This window comes from Lytechinus variegatus, chromosome 2 (genome assembly GCF_018143015.1).
Source record: "Lytechinus variegatus isolate NC3 chromosome 2, Lvar_3.0, whole genome shotgun sequence".
NCBI classification, from domain to species: domain Eukaryota; kingdom Metazoa; phylum Echinodermata; class Echinoidea; order Temnopleuroida; family Toxopneustidae; genus Lytechinus; species Lytechinus variegatus.
The window spans coordinates 50399742-50415827 of NC_054741.1; the positions used below are offsets into that span (position 1 = coordinate 50399742).

A 16086-nucleotide genomic window follows, 5' to 3' on the forward strand; every position below is an offset into this window, starting at 1 on the left:
ATTAAGCGTTTGGTACACATAAGGGTTGGTGTAAATATAGGGATGAATTCGAGGAGTGGCGGGAAAAAAATACTATATGGAAAAATGTTAAAGTACGTGACTAAAGATAATGGTACAACCATGTAGTTGAAAGGACATATAATGCACAGTTTATACACTTGTATTAGCGTAATCAACATACACAAAAGAATAGTTTTTCCCCTTCTCTCTCCCTTTCTTTTAATCAAAGGATAAATGCAATTGAATTAACAAATTTTCGTCTAATAACAATATAAACAATGAAAGGTTGTTTTATGAATACCGTTGAAGAATGTAATTACAGTACAAGTACAAAAATGTTCACTTGCGGTATTCTGGTTGTTGCTAGCTGTACATAAACTTCATTACGTAATGATTTGTAATTGTAAAGGGACAGAGAACAGAACAAAAAAAATGATTAGGAAAAGGTCAATGAGGTTTGCCCATGGTCAGTCGTCATGTTCTTACATGCTCACGTATCGACCAATAATAATCATGGGCAATTTGGTAGGCGGGGAATGATCGGTGGTGCATGAAAATCACGCCTATACGTGAAACCTGTGGATGTAATAATTCAAGGTGATTGCATGCATTGTGGTTTAAATAATAGAGAACAACCTTTCATGAAATAAAATATGCTAATCGTATCTTTTCTGACAGACAGTTTAAAAGTCCAAGAATGAATTTCGTCATCCAATTTGGGACAAAACTTAATTGGATAGAGAAAGATAAAGCGATTGATACACAAAAGGTGGGCCGTATGTAGGGATGAACTCGAGAAGTGGCGGGAAAAATACTATATGACAGAATGTTAAGTACGAGACTAAAAGTAATTGTTCCAACCAGGTAGTTGAAATGGCATATTGTTCAGTTTGTATAAGTATAATCAACATGATATATGAAAGGGTAAAATGTTTCTCTTCTCTTTCCCTTTTTTGAGAGTATTTTCCTTATAATAGGAGAAAAACAATAAAGGTTGTTTTATGAATAAAACATGCAACATTGAAGAATGTAATTACAGTGCAAGTACAAAAGAAGTTTGTTTCTGTTATACAGATTGTCACTAGACTTTGCAGTATGCATTACGTAATGAATTTTGCCATTGTAAACGGAAAGAGAAGAGAAATGAATAAAAACATGAAAAAGGTTAGACAAGGTCTATTCAGTTAGCCCAGGGTCAACAGTCATATTCTTGTACATGCTCGTATGTCAACCAATTCTTTTATATAAAAGAGAAAACCCTTTAAAATATTTTGACATGTCAATCGTAAACTAATTTGGAACAATGCTTAATTGGATTGAGAGATTAAGCGGTTGACATACAAGTTGTGTGCGTATGAAGGGATGCAATTGGAGAAATGGCGGGAAAAAAATACTAAAAGAATGTTAAGTACGATAATGGTTCAATCATTGTAGTTCAACAGACATACAGTTGTATAAGCATAGTCAACATACTGGCAATAATACATGAATGATACGTAATGAATTTTGCCTTTGTAAACAGAAAGAGAAGAGAAACAAAAAGGTTAGGCAAGGTCAATGCAGTTAGCCCAGGGTCAACAGTCATATTCTTATAGACATGAAAAGTTAAATATATTTTTTTGAAAAGTGAAATATATTGTTTTGAAAAGTGCAATATATTGTTTTGAAAAGTGAAATATATTTTATTGAAAAGTGAAGTAATTTTTCTTGGAAAGTGAAATATGTATATTTTTTTAAAGTGAAATAATTTTTTTTGAAAAGCGAAATATATTTTTTGAACAGTGAAATATATTTTTTGAAAAGTGACATATGTTTCTTTTGAAAAGTGAAACGTTTTTTGTTTAAAGTGAAATATATTTCTTTCTCTTTTTTTTTGGAAAAGTGAAATATATTTTGTTTAACGGTGAAATAGTATTTGTGACAAAGTCTAATCCGGAGTACGGATGATATGGCGCGCCGCCAGGAGTCATGGGAGTAGAGTCGATCTATAAATAGTCTCTATCTCATCATTCTCGGCCTATTCCACGGCTCGCTGCGCCCACCCCAATTCCAACCTCCATGATCCAGCATCCACTCCGAATCATTGCATTGCTGTTGTCTGCACGTTAGCTCTCTCTGTATGCGACGTAGTACTGTCAAACAACCTTCGTCAAAATATGGGGAAGTTACAGGCTCTTGAGGTTCTTTTCTCTGGCAACCAAGATGTCTATAAACCTGGGGACACTATCTATGGAGAAGTGAAGATCGTTGTCAGTGAAGAAAAGGGCGATATTCGAGGTAAGTGTGTCGGTATTAATAGTCATGATCCTCCTGGAATAGGGGCGGGGTCGTTATCTTCAGTCAGACAACATGGGATGGATTGGAAACCATCGTCACGCCAAATAATGAATGTCTATGAGGGCAATGGACATTACTTCATCAGATGAAATGATCCATGTAAATGGATCATTCATTTCATCTTTTACTGAATTAAGTCCATTGCACAAATTCCTTTTACTGAATTCTGTCCATTGCACGAATGAAAAGAACGTTCATTGTTTGGTTTATATAATAACACCCCAAAATAGATTCTTTTTCATGTGAAATTTGTGAATTTCGATGTATGATCCTGCAGTGCGAGCTTGGTCTGTTGATTATCACATACATACAACTTGCGCATTGCAAACACGAGTGTAGACAGCTGGCAGCCGTCTGTTTCGAGTTTTTTTTTTTTTTAAATTTCTCCTCGTACAGGCTTGCAATCGTGCACCCACCATTAGGGGGTTAATGCAAAATCCCCCTGACGGGGCTCATCGATTTTTGTCTTTATTTCATCAAAATATTCTAAAAAGAACTGGACCCAGATAAAGATTGTTATTTCGTTTTGGACGGAAAAAATAAAAAAAAGGGAAAAAAACAGTGACTTACCTCAGCTGTCGCCTGTCGTGCAACTCCCACTTCCCTGATTTATCCAAACTCAATACATAAACATATGGCCATCGAGTTCCTGTACAGATCGAGTTAGAACTTCGGTCTCTGTAATTGGTGAGTGTAGCCAATGCAGTTCAGTGGAACAACCAACATAACATTTTGAAGCTTTTGGTCTATGTTCCTCCTAGAGGTCCAAATTGTATTTGTACCATGTACTAGACTGCAAAATACAGGTGACCAGATGCAAGACCATGCAGATTTTCCATTCAAAGTTCTTAAGACTGTTCGCGATCCGATTTTGGAACAGATCGCATTTTGCTCATTTTCTGAAAATGTGAATGGAAAATATCACTTTATTTGAAGTTAAAATTGATTGAAAGAATACTAATATAACCATTATGAAAGATTGCAAGCCTTTATTTTGGAGTAAAGGCAAAATTAGTTTCAAATCGTAGCCAGTCGTACGACTGCTATGACGTCATTAGGACTGGATATTAAATTCGCTTTTATTCTAAGAAGGATGATAGCATTGTCACAGATTTGAATATAGGTATTCGTGCGATGATTTAGAACATTACACGGTAAGATATTGCATGTTTCAATAATAGCATCAAATTCTACTACATTTTATTCCAAAATCGGGTCGCAGACCAGTCTTAAGGTTTGTGGTCGCCTTAAAGCTTTGAGTATTATTGTATCAAACTGGAACCACACATTTTGGAATTGTATTTTCTTTCTGAGAAGTGCTGATATATGTGTACTGGACACTATACAATATGAAACTTCTAAAACATTTGAGAGTTCGAGATACCTTTGGTTGGTTTGATTATTGTATAATATTCATTCATTAAACTAATATCCCACCGCTGCCACAGCGCAGCCATATGCTTCTGGTACTGAGTGAAAAGGGGGTTATGTGAGGATGAAAGATTGCTGATACATGCTGCAGTCACATTTGTTCTACGGCGGCTTTACCAGGGCCCTGTGCAGGGAGAATTATTCTATTGTTACTGGGGGTGCTGACTGCGGAGCATTGTCACAGCACCCCCAGTAACAATAGATAAACCTCCGTGGCCAGGTCCATGGGCTGAACTGCGAGTCAAAATCATCCTATTTATTGATTTTTATTGGAATCACCTGTAGCTGACCAGTACAAAAAATGTTAAAACGGCTGTTTTTAACTTGCCGCACGGTCGCTGTAGGGAAAATGAGACTTTGCCATTCGATATTGATCAATCATTTTGGAAGCGTTAGGAGAAGCAAAGGTCTGCAGAATTTTCAACTATTACAATTTTTAACAGTACAGTAGCAATATAATCATCTAATACTGGGAAATATTCAGGTCGTTAACACTGCCGAAGTCAAAAGAGAATTAATAGGCTACAAGCTTAAACTTTGAAAAGAGGTATATAATGCACTATATATTTTCATTTTAATTTGTTTCTAAAGTTCTGTTGATAAATTAAGCATTTTATCATGTTTTTCTCATGATTATTGTAACCATTTTGTATGATAGGAATCCAAATAAAATGTGTTGGAAAGTCGTATACCCATTGGACAGAGACCGAGGGAAGTGGAGACGACCAACGGACAGTTAGCTATACTACAAAACACAGATACTTTAAACAGGAAGTCACACTCCGTGGTGCAGGTGAGTTTGTTTTAAGGATATATATTAACTGTGAAGGAAAAGGATTTCCTTGAGGTTAACTTTTCTGCCACATAAGGGGCCTCACATAAATTATGATGGAATTAAACTTGGCAGACTGCCTGTTAATTGCTAGGCTATATTCTGGTGTTGTGTTGGATCTTATTGCACTTTAAAGGACAAGTCCACCCTAACAAAAAGTTGATTTGAATAAAAAGAGAAAAGTCTAACAAGCATAACACTGAAAATTTCATCAAAATCGGTTGTAAAATAAGAAAGTTATGACATCTTAAAACTTTCGCTTAATTGCAAAAAACAGTTATATGCACATCCTGGCTGATACGCAAATGAGGAGACTATGACGTCATCCACTCACTATTTCTTTTGTATTTTATTATATGAAATAGGAAATATTCTAATTTTCTCCTCATTGTCAAGTGATAGTGATACAACGATTAATTCCTCCCTCAACATGTGGAAATAGCATTAATACTATGTGGTTCAGTCAAGTGGGTCCTTATTGTCAAATCTATAAAAAATGGAATATTGTATAATTCAAACAATAAAAACAAAAGAAATATTGAGTGATGGACATCATCGACTGACTCACCTAGTTGTGCATATCACTGTTTTGTAAAAAAATAAGCAAAACTTTGAAATGTCACAACTTTCTTATTTTACATCCGATTTTGATGAAATTTTCAGCACTATGCTAGTTTAATTTTTCGCTATTGATTCGGGTCAGCATTTTCCATGGGTGGACTTGACCTTTAATTTTCAACCAGTCTTGAATGAAGACAAATCAATTCAGGATGTACAATTCATACATTTATTGAAGATAAATCTATGAAGTTGATGATGACAAATAATACAAGAACATGAGTAAGTCTGATGGTGACTAAATTCTGAAGATGATATATTATGTAGTCTGTAAAGTGATGAAGTATAAAATGTTAGCTCCACTGGAGTTCTAAAACTCGTTCTCTAATCTATCTGCATGCTGGAACTGATCTCTTAAACTATTCTGATTTGGTTCCAGAAGCGAACCCATTTTATACTGGTCTGGCCAAGACTTTCTTCATCTAAACAGGTGTTGGTCAACCTTGGATGCTTGACCAAAACAATCTGTACGTCATTACGTCATATCTTTACTCTGAATGGGGGGAGTTGACCTTTTAGTGAGAACATGAAATGTAGTGAATAAGAAACTACTGAATACCAGATATAAATAAACATTGAACAGTTCTATCTTATTCATTTTCAAGAACTTTTGAATACTGTCATGTTCCTGCACTGTACCCAAAATCAATTTAGCATTTTTTGTAGAACTAAAAATAATTTGCACCTAAAACGTCTTAAAGTACATAAAAAAAACTATAGCACGTTAATTCTCCAAGATCAAGGGGATTATTACTCTCAATATGTTTTTATATTTCTGGATTTACCCATTTTCTTCAGCAAAGAGTGAAAGTAACTCGGACCGCATCAAACTATCCGCTGGGGAGCATCGATTTCCTTTCCAGTTTCAGCTTCCAAGCATGTCCTTACCTGCACCGTTTGAAGGCCATTATGGATACGTGAGGTACTATGTCAAGATTTGCATTGATCGACCGTGGAAGTTTGATCACCACGCCAAGAGGCTTTTCAGTATCTTCACAGTCAAAGATCTCAACTATGAACACAACGTACTGGTAAGTCTCAACTTGAGGACGTTGCACGGTTATGCTTTTTTTGCGCTTTCCAGTCTATGTATGTTTTTCGCTATGCACTTTAATTTCACAGTGAATTTTTGAATCATAAAAAATCAGATTGATCATTACTATTAGCTGATATTTCTCTTGTCTGCATTTTAAATGCAACTCTGATAAAGTAGAATTTGAAGGCGAACAGTGGAACAAGTTTTGGGCTTTAAAAAAATGAAAGTAAATTATTTTACTCCAACAAATGTGCTGATAGTTTGAAAATGAGTCTGAAAACAAGTCTGTCATCATGCACCCGCCTTTTTTTTAAACGTTCCTTCCTCTTTGAGTATACCTCCCTCCATGTCTTGCAATTTTAATACATCATACCTCAAAAATATTTTGTTCAGGTATTCTGGACAATTATGCAGTTTAAGACTCTGATGCTGCAAGGAACTGACATTCAGTTGCAATTTAAGGAAACATCCAAAAGCAAGCTTAATGCTTCAAGCTCTAAAAATTTGTGCTCAATAAAAAAAAACTTAAAATGCTTTATTATGGGACTAATTCCTGATTTAGAATTGGAACTTAAGTTTCTAGCAAGTTTTAATAACAATGCATTGCAATGCAGTGAAGGAATGGAAACTGCTAAATAATACAGAATAACTTGTGAAAGTGGAAATAATGAAGTGGCTATCAATTTCTCATGATACTAGACTTCATTTCCTATTTTCTTTTATTTAATGATATAACTTCCTTGTATTAGAAAATGCCTTAAAATGTATAGGATATAACTTCCTTCTACTCTGTGTCCTACAAGAAATTTTAATGGCACTAGATGGGATAAACATGAAAATTACCAAATTATATTGTATGTAATTTTATTTAAGTTTTATGCAAGCGGCATCGATCCTTTTTTCAGCAGAAACAGCAGAAAACCTTTCAATACAAATTTTCTTATTACCTTGAATAAAGTACATCCAACCACATATTAATTCACTCTTTTTTATTATCTTTTTTAAAAATATTTTTGGGACACAACTTATTTTGGCCTGATACTTAAATGAACAACTTTTTAAGATTTAAGAAAATGGAATGATATCTTTAATCAAACATGAAAATTGATTGATTGATAAATATAGGCCCACTAAAGGATAACTACAAGGATTGTTTTGTTTTAATCCATGATCTCATCTTGATCTCATCTATTCATCAGAGGGGGATGAATAATATTTAATAAAACATTGATTATTATTATAATAATGATAATAATAAATAATATACAAAATTTATAAAGCGCTTTATATGAAAGTTTCAAAGCGCTAAGAAAGAAGGGGGAAAAATACAAGATGTCTCAGTAAATTACGGTAAGTAATTATAGAATGGCAACCATGTATAAGTAATTACCTACCTACATATAGCTAGCCATGCATCTGGTAAATTTACCATGCACAAGTTCTTACCAAATGCATGGCAAATTTACCGGATGCATGGCTAGTCATGCGTTGGTAATTAATTATGCATGGTTGCCATTCTGTAATAATTGATGTTTTATTATAAACAGATACACAGATAAAAAGTAGCATATTATTTAAACAAGTTTTAAAAACTTAAAAGAAAAATTGTTTAAACTTTTCAAACAACCTGTTTAAAACTTTGAACAACTTGATTAAAACATTTAACAATAGACTGATAGGTTTAAACAATATGCCTAACATTTTGAATATGGTTTTACAGTAGGATCAGTTACGGTAAGCACATATTAAAGAAATAATGGATTTCTGTTTTATCGTTAGGTTCCAGCTAATCACCAGGTAGAGAAGACCGTATGTTGTCTCTGCTGCGCTTCTGGTCCTATCGTCCTCCAGGGACAAATAGACAAGAGGGGCTATGTTCCGGGCGAATATATATTTGTGTCCTTAGAACTTCAAAACAACAGCTCTCGGACAATCGTTGACATCAAAGCAAAGCTACAACAGGTATTCAGTTTGATTTGTTCAGTTGGTCTACAAGCACGGCCCTGGCCCACATCTCAGATAGTCCAATACCACATGGGCCACACCAAAATGGTCTATGATCAGTTTGGTCTAAGTGTCATTTGGTCTAACTACACTTGATGTAATAAATAGTTCATTTGTCATTCAGTCTAATGGCCAGATGGTCTAATTTATATTGCGTCTACTAATCATTATGTACTTAAAGGGGAAGTTCACCCTGACAAAAAGTTTATTGTAAAAATAGCAGAAAAATTAATTAAAAAATATTGCCGAAGGTTTGAGAAAAATTCATCAAATAATTAAAAAGTTATTAGAATTTCAATTATTTGAGTTGTGACGTCATATGCGAGCAGCATTCATACATAGCGAATGGTAAAAAATCAAAGAAATTTCATTTTCTCAGAAAATAGAAAATGTTTTTCACTGTACCTTTTGTATATCAATAGACAAATCATTTCACACCCGATCATGAAAAGAAAACAAAATTAAGTAATCAGGAACCATAAAAAATTTGAAATTCATGCATTTTACATTACATAACACATGGGGCAGCTGCTCGTTTATGACGTCACAGATCCAAAACTTTGAACTCTAATAACTTTCTTACTTTTTAACGGATTTTCCTCAAACCTTCACCAATATTTTTTACTAATTTTTTTGCTATTTTTACAACAAAGTTTTCTTCAGGGTGAACTTCCCCTTTAATTATTGTCAAATGACAATTTGGTTCAGAAACTGTTCATTTGATCTTATGGACTGAGTGGCACCAGATCAAGTGGATATTATGACAAAATGAGTATAGCCTAACTGGAAATTAGACAAAATTATAGATATGATAATTATGGAAAATTAACCAAATGGTAAGTAGACAAATTTGTCGTACATAGACAAACTATGATAATATATAATAATATTAATATGTCCATTTTATAGCGCTGTTACTATTTGCATATACTGTACTCAACTGCGCTTTGATACGTGGTATCATGATGATTAGACCACGTGGGATGAGACCAAAGGGAAACTAAACAGAGAAGCTAGGGTATACCAAGTTGCAAACACTGGTCAATCATCATGCTAAGGCATAGTTTAACTGTAAATATTATTTTTATTGTGCTGTATGTATCATGTTGCTGTCAATGAAATGAAATGGAAAAAAATGCTGGTAGTTATGTGTTATTTGAGCTATTTCCTCTTTTACATGTGTACAGGTGTGGCATTATGTAAAACTGGGCCCCGTCTTACAAAGAGTTGCGATTGATCCGATCGATCACAACTATGGACGGCCAGCAACGTCAACATAAAATGCATGTTTGTTCAAAAAATATTCTAGATATGAATGTATATCCATATTGGTGTGTTCTCCTTTGTTCACATCCGACATTTTGCACAATATCCTGTAGAAAAAATTATGACTCTGATGGATTTCCATAGAGTTATGATTGATTGGACAATTGTAACTCTTTGTAAGACAGGGCCCAGATGTCATATGAATCAAATTGAAAGTGCTCTGGACTTCACAAAGACTTCTTCATGATGTTACAAACAATCATTTTTTTTATCCAAACCTGAATTGGCTCATGGGTTAATATCGCCAGGTAGCAAATTTTCCTGCATCATTATTAATATTTTAAAAAAAGTGCTTAAAGGTCAAGTCCACCTCAGAAAAATGTTGATTTGAATCAATAGAGAAAAATCAGACAAGCACAATGCTGAAAATTTCATCAAAATCAGATGTAAAATAAGAAAGTTATGACATTTCAAAGTTTCGCTTATTTTTAACAAAATACTTATATGAACGAGCCAGTTACATCCAAATAAGAGAGTCGATGACGTCACTCACTCACTATTTCTTTTGTTTTTTATTGTTTTAATTATAAAATATTTCAATTTTTACGAATTTGATGATAAGGACCTCCTTGCCTGAAGCACAAAATGTTAAAATAATGGAATTCCACGTGTTCAGGGAAGAATGAAACTTCATTTCACATGACAATGACAAGAAAATACAAATATTTCATATAATAAAATACAAAAGAAATAGTGAGTGAGTGATGTCATCGACTCTCTCATTTGGATGTAACTGGCTCGTTCATATAACTATTTTGCTAAATATAAGCAAAACTTTGAAATGTCATAACTTTCTTATTTCACATCCGATTTTGATGAAATTTTCAGTGTTATGCTTGTTGATTTTTTCTCTTTTTATTCAAATCAAGTTTTTGTTGGAGTGGACTTGTCCTTTAAAGTAATTTTATTCAATGCAGTTCAATGAATGGTCTTTTCAGCAATAATATTCAATACATGATATACAGCCAAAAGATATGTTAAGTTCGTCAATGGGCAACATTAAAACAAAATAACAAACAAATCATATAGGTACATGGAAGAAGTTATAGTATGCTTAACATAAGAAAATAAATACATACATAAACATACATACATAAATACATACTTAAAAGTAATAATGTAAAGCTATACAAAATAGAGTAAGATTTAATTTACAGAATTGCTAGACATAAGTAAATAAATTCAATTTTTTTTTACGGTCAAGACTATGAAAATGTAAATTGGTTTGTTACCCTATCAATTTATATAAAATCTGTCTCATCAGTTTGACTTGACACATTTTCCTTCCATAAACTTAATACTTAATGAAGAAATACATGGTTAATAATCATGCCCTATATGTATTTCATATATATGTATGACATTGGTATAATAGTGGATAGACTTCATGCAGTGATGTACACAGGATTTTTGAAAGTCGGGGGTTCAAGCTGAAAGAAATAATTTTTTTGGGGGGAGGGGGGCGGGGTTGGGTATCCAAAAAAATTAAGGGGGTGGTTTAACAACTACAACCCCCCCCCACCCCGCATACGCCACTGACTTCGGGGATATATGAATATCTAAATCAATTTATTGTGTTTTGTATTAACTATATACCACCTGCTATATATTTTTGTTCCATATTCTAATATATTTTGGTAGCAATTATTACCCCATCGATAGATTCACTCTTGGTTTATATTTATCACACATTTTCTTTCAGTGTACATTACCTACTTGTATCTATACATAAAGATTTATGTTAATTATTACATAATATCAATTCTTTCTTTTTTAATTCTATAGTATCACATTTTGGTTTGTATAGGGTTGTATTTATTGCCCAAATAGAATAATAGAAATTTGCATTTTTGCATGGTATTTGTAAACATTAATTTGATAGGCCTATATATAACATGAAAATACTTTCTATACATGAATGTGATAGACATGAGGCGCATGGCCAAACACTGACCCTTGATCCTTATTCGCACTTTTGTAGACGGCCCATTTCTCAGCCTCCCACTGCGGGAGAACACACCACAGACACGTCACAAAGAAGATGACAGAACTCAAGCTTGATGGCTGTGAAGCGATGGGGTCAGTGAACTATGACAGGATGAAGATGTTGATTCCTCCCATCCCTCCTTGCACATATGACAACTGCCCGAATATTCAACTTGAGTATTATGTTGAGGTAAGAATTAAACGATACCTTGCAGTACTCGAATTTGAATGAGTACTTAAAACGCATAATAATAGAAAATATGTAGTTTGATTCATATTGAGGAATTAATGTACAAGTAATTGATCATATTCTGTCTCATGGATGGAAAATATTTACCCAGAAACATGAATACTTTGTAAATACAATTTTAACAATTTACAGCTTTGATAGAGGGACCCTATCAATTTGTTGATATAATTTAAAATTCAGCCAGGATACAAACTTGAATCGTGCTCGAAGATGTCAGAAGCAGAAGTGCTCACTGAACATAAATACAGAATTTATGTTCAGTGACACAGAACTAATCTTTTTATATTTTTAATAGAGCTTTCATATGTAAACCTTCAAACTGAATTGATAATTATTTGAATAATAAGGTGCTTCCTGATCAACTTATTCATAAATTAGTTGTGAAGATATTTATTCATTCAGTCTTAGTTAGAACTATGTAGAATTCTAATTATCAATGTGACTTCATTAAAACCTATGAGGATAAATGTTGCATCTCATAAAAACATTGCAGAGTTTATCTTCACAGTAAGTATGGATACTTGATTTTATAATTGTAGATAATTTGATTCATCAGTATCATTTTTTTGTCATTAGATTGAAGCTGATGTTTCTGGAACCCCTATGGATGCTGAAATAAAGCTTCCTGTTGTGATTGGTACCATCCCAGCCTTCCAACAAACCTTGAAGGATCCTGCCCAAGCTCCTCAGGGCTTTGAAGCGTATGCCCCGTACGCAGGACAACCTATACCGGTGTCTCCTTCACCAGGCCAACCCGGGGTATATCCTCCACCAAGTCAACCTGGCTATCCTCCGGCAGGACAACCTGGCTATCCACCACCCGCAGGAGGGCCGGGATATCCTCCGTCAGGACAGCCTGGTTACCCACCACCTGCAGAACAACCTGGCTATCCCCCTCAAGGACAACCCGGCTATCCTCCAGCCGAACAACCAGGATATCCCCCATCAGGACAGCCAGGCTACCCACCTCCAGCAGCACAGCCAGGATATCCCCTGTCAACAGACCCATGTAAGTTAACGTTGGATGGGGTCTTGTGCAATCATGTTTAATAGAACATGGACACAAAATACTTTTTTCATTGGTGGCTTTCACTGATTAGTACCATCATATGTTAGGGAAGTGGGTGTGAGATCAGATCAGTTAAGGCTTAGCTTTTTGTTTGATCTTATTCATTATTAAATCAAAATTGCTGATACAATCTCTGCTTGTGATTGTTAATCTAGACATATTCCTGCGTAGTATTATTATTCCCCCAGTTTAAGCTTGAGCTCCTCCTTCCTGTCCTCAGTACATTCCAGGAATCAATCCTGCCAGGTACCCATCCACCTCACCTAGGAAGAGTTATCCAAACCTTACATTAAAAATAATTGTTTTATTCTTCCAGCTTCAGGTTTGCCACCCCCTCCTACGTACGCAGCAGCGGTAGGAGGACCCCAGGAGATCACTGGCAAGGAAGGATCGTTCGGTAGCGTCATGTACGCACCACACTACCCTTACTACGATCCAGACACCTTGTATGCTGCCATGGGACTCCCTGCAGGGGCACCAACATCAACAAACGGAGGACCACCACCACCTACCGTTACCCAACCACAGAGTGTTCAACAACCCCCATATAACCCTTACCCAGAGGAAAAGAAAGGGGAATAACATTATTAGGAATTCACAACACATCATTTCATAACAGTAAATGGAATTAAATATACAATGCTGAATTTATTGTCTTCGACGACACTTGAGTTATTCCCTCAAGGCTCAAGTTATCATTTGTATGCCAGTTATCATATTTGTAAAGCGCATTCAACCTTGGGTATAGCTGATGTATGTAGTGCTACCTGTATATAAATAAAAATATTACTATACATTTATCATGAACAGTTTAATATCTCATGTATATTTACAGTAATTCAGATCATTCGTACAGCATTGAAAGTAGTTAATAAAAAAAATCATGTTCTCTTTACTGCAGAATAATAAGAAGCAAATAATTACCTAGGGTTAATTATCATTCCTAAGGTGATAGTGTTTGATAGGGTCCTCACATAAACCGAGGACTACACAACATCTCGGGTAAATTCATGAGAAACAGAAAAGTAATATATTCTTCCTTTACCTTGCCTTGTTTCCTACATTTTTTTTATCTACATGAGGTTCAATAAAATGCATGGAACTGCGAGCTTAAATTTTGCTCTTTGCACACTCTTGTATGTGACAAAATGTGATATATAAAGTATGGAACTTTTTTTAAGTGGACTGAAATAAACCTGCTTGAATGTCTTGTACATATATTTACAAATAGTAGTTAGGTGTAATTTTGTGTAATACATGTATATGTATATTTTATTGGAGTAGCTTGAAGGTATTTAAATTTCAAAGAATGAATGTGTTTAAGTCAATGGTACATCTTGGAAATATGTAGCTTGATTAGCTTCTATCAATACCAGTTCAAAATAAATCAAGATTGTTAGGTTTTCCACAACAAGAAAAATACACTTTATCAGTTTATCTAGATATTTGAGCTTCCAACTGAAGTACTTTGTGTCAAGAATATAAATGTAGATGTTCCCTTTTAATCATCTTGTTTTAATCATCAAATATGATACATAAATGATATTCAGTGAGACATAAATCTAAACCAAATAGCCTATGTCAACATATCAGAAGTAAAGTTCACTGTCAAATATTGATGATATAAACAGTTATCAATTAATAATTAAATGAGGTAATAGATTATTATGTAAAGTATCATTATGACTCCTTTTGCAGACATCCAAGAAAATGAATACCATGAAATAATATTAATCATTACAGCCCTCATACTTTTGCAAAAAGTTAATGGCATGATCTTGCCTTTTCAATGAAGTGTTTTGGTCAGTTTTATACAGGTTTTTTTCCTACACGTTTTTGAAAATCTGTTTATGAATTTAATGTATTCTAACCCATTTTCAATGAAGACTGGGTTGCTTTTCCTGTCAATAGCCTTTGGGAATGATATGGTTATTTCTTGGGCTGAAGTAGATGTAATTAGATGTTGCATGATATATATATATATATATATATATATATATATATATATATATATATATAGTATATCCACCATGATTATTATTTCTAGATATCATGCAGGCTTAATGTGCTTATACTTGCCTTGTACCTACAGTTTACTGTTATGAGAAGTGTTTCATTATTCCCAAAAAAGCTGCAGCTTCTTGATCCATTAAAGTTGACAGGCCAAAATTGTCTTTCAAATGTTTATTCCCATTAATGAGACACTGCCCAGGGGGCTGTGCACATTTTTTTTTTTGGGGGGGGGGGCAATTATATTAGGAAGAGAGGTCATTTCATTTCCTTTCTTTCTTCCCTTTTTTTCTTCACCACCTGAATTTTTTTTCAAATTCACCTTTTTCTTTTTAATTGACTTTACTATAATTTTTTTTTTGGGGGGGGTGATGGTTTCCCACTGCCCATCTATAGCATCACCCCTGCTTTCCCCTAATTCTACACTTTCACTTAGATATTTTGACAATCAACTCATCCCTTACTAGAAATGCTTAAGTAAAAATTATAATTAACATATATGTGTTCTACTTTTAAGTGGTGTTTTGTCAAGGGATATATATGTTCTGTTCTTTATCAATAAAGTATGTCTTGTGGTTGGTGGTTTTATTATCAGGGTGATTTGTCTCCATAATGATTTGCCTTTATACATGTACCTGTGTGCATTTGAAAAATGCTCGTATCACTTTGTGTAGTTGTACATGTTGTTGGAAGTGCTCATTTCTGTACTATTAATAAAATTGATGCAAATATTACTTTTATAACATAATGAAAATTATTTTTTGTACTGGTATTTATTAATGTTAATGTTGTAGATTTACAGAGCAAGTTCACCCTGAAGAAAATTTTGTTGTAAAAAAGCAGAAAAAATAACAAGAAAATATTGGTTAGGATTGAGGGAGATCCATTAAAGATTAAGAAAGTTAGAATTTTGAATTTTGGATTTGTGACATAAACGAGCAGCTGTGGCATATGTTATGGAATATAATATGCAAATATTTCAATTTAATGGTTCTTGATGATTTATTTTTGATTTCTTTTTTATGAACAGGTGTGAAATGTTTTGTCTATTTATATACTGAAAGTACAGTAAAATCCATTTTCAATTTTCTGAGGAAGTAACATTTCATTGATTTTTTACCATACAATAAAGCTGCTCGGATACGACATCCCAAATCAAATGAAAATTCTAATAACTTTTTTATTCT

General features: G+C 34.0%; 1 protein-coding gene across 1 annotated transcript; it reads left to right on the plus strand.

Annotated features, from left to right (window-relative positions):
* Positions 1-2013: 2013 nt before the first annotated feature.
* Positions 2014-14040, plus strand: LOC121408285 (arrestin domain-containing protein 3-like). Its single transcript, XM_041599694.1, has 7 exons — positions 2014-2277; positions 4427-4561; positions 6017-6249; positions 8034-8216; positions 11566-11760; positions 12397-12829; positions 13206-14040. The coding sequence occupies exons 1-7, from the start codon at positions 2157-2159 to the stop codon at positions 13469-13471; spliced, it is 1566 nt and encodes a 521-aa protein (XP_041455628.1). The 5' UTR covers positions 2014-2156; the 3' UTR covers positions 13472-14040.
* Positions 14041-16086: the final 2046 nt, after the last annotated feature.

Excerpts from the sequence above, each read along its gene's own strand:
- LOC121408285 (XM_041599694.1), top strand. The coding sequence starts at position 2,157 with ATGGGGAAGTTACAGGCTCTTGAGGTTCTTTTCTCTGGCAACCAAGAT. Across the intron at positions 4,562-6,016 it reads AGTCACACTCCGTGGTGCAG|CAAAGAGTGAAAGTAACTCG; the intron begins GTGAGTTTGTTT and ends CATTTTCTTCAG. Across the intron at positions 6,250-8,033 it reads ACTATGAACACAACGTACTG|GTTCCAGCTAATCACCAGGT; the intron begins GTAAGTCTCAAC and ends TTTTATCGTTAG.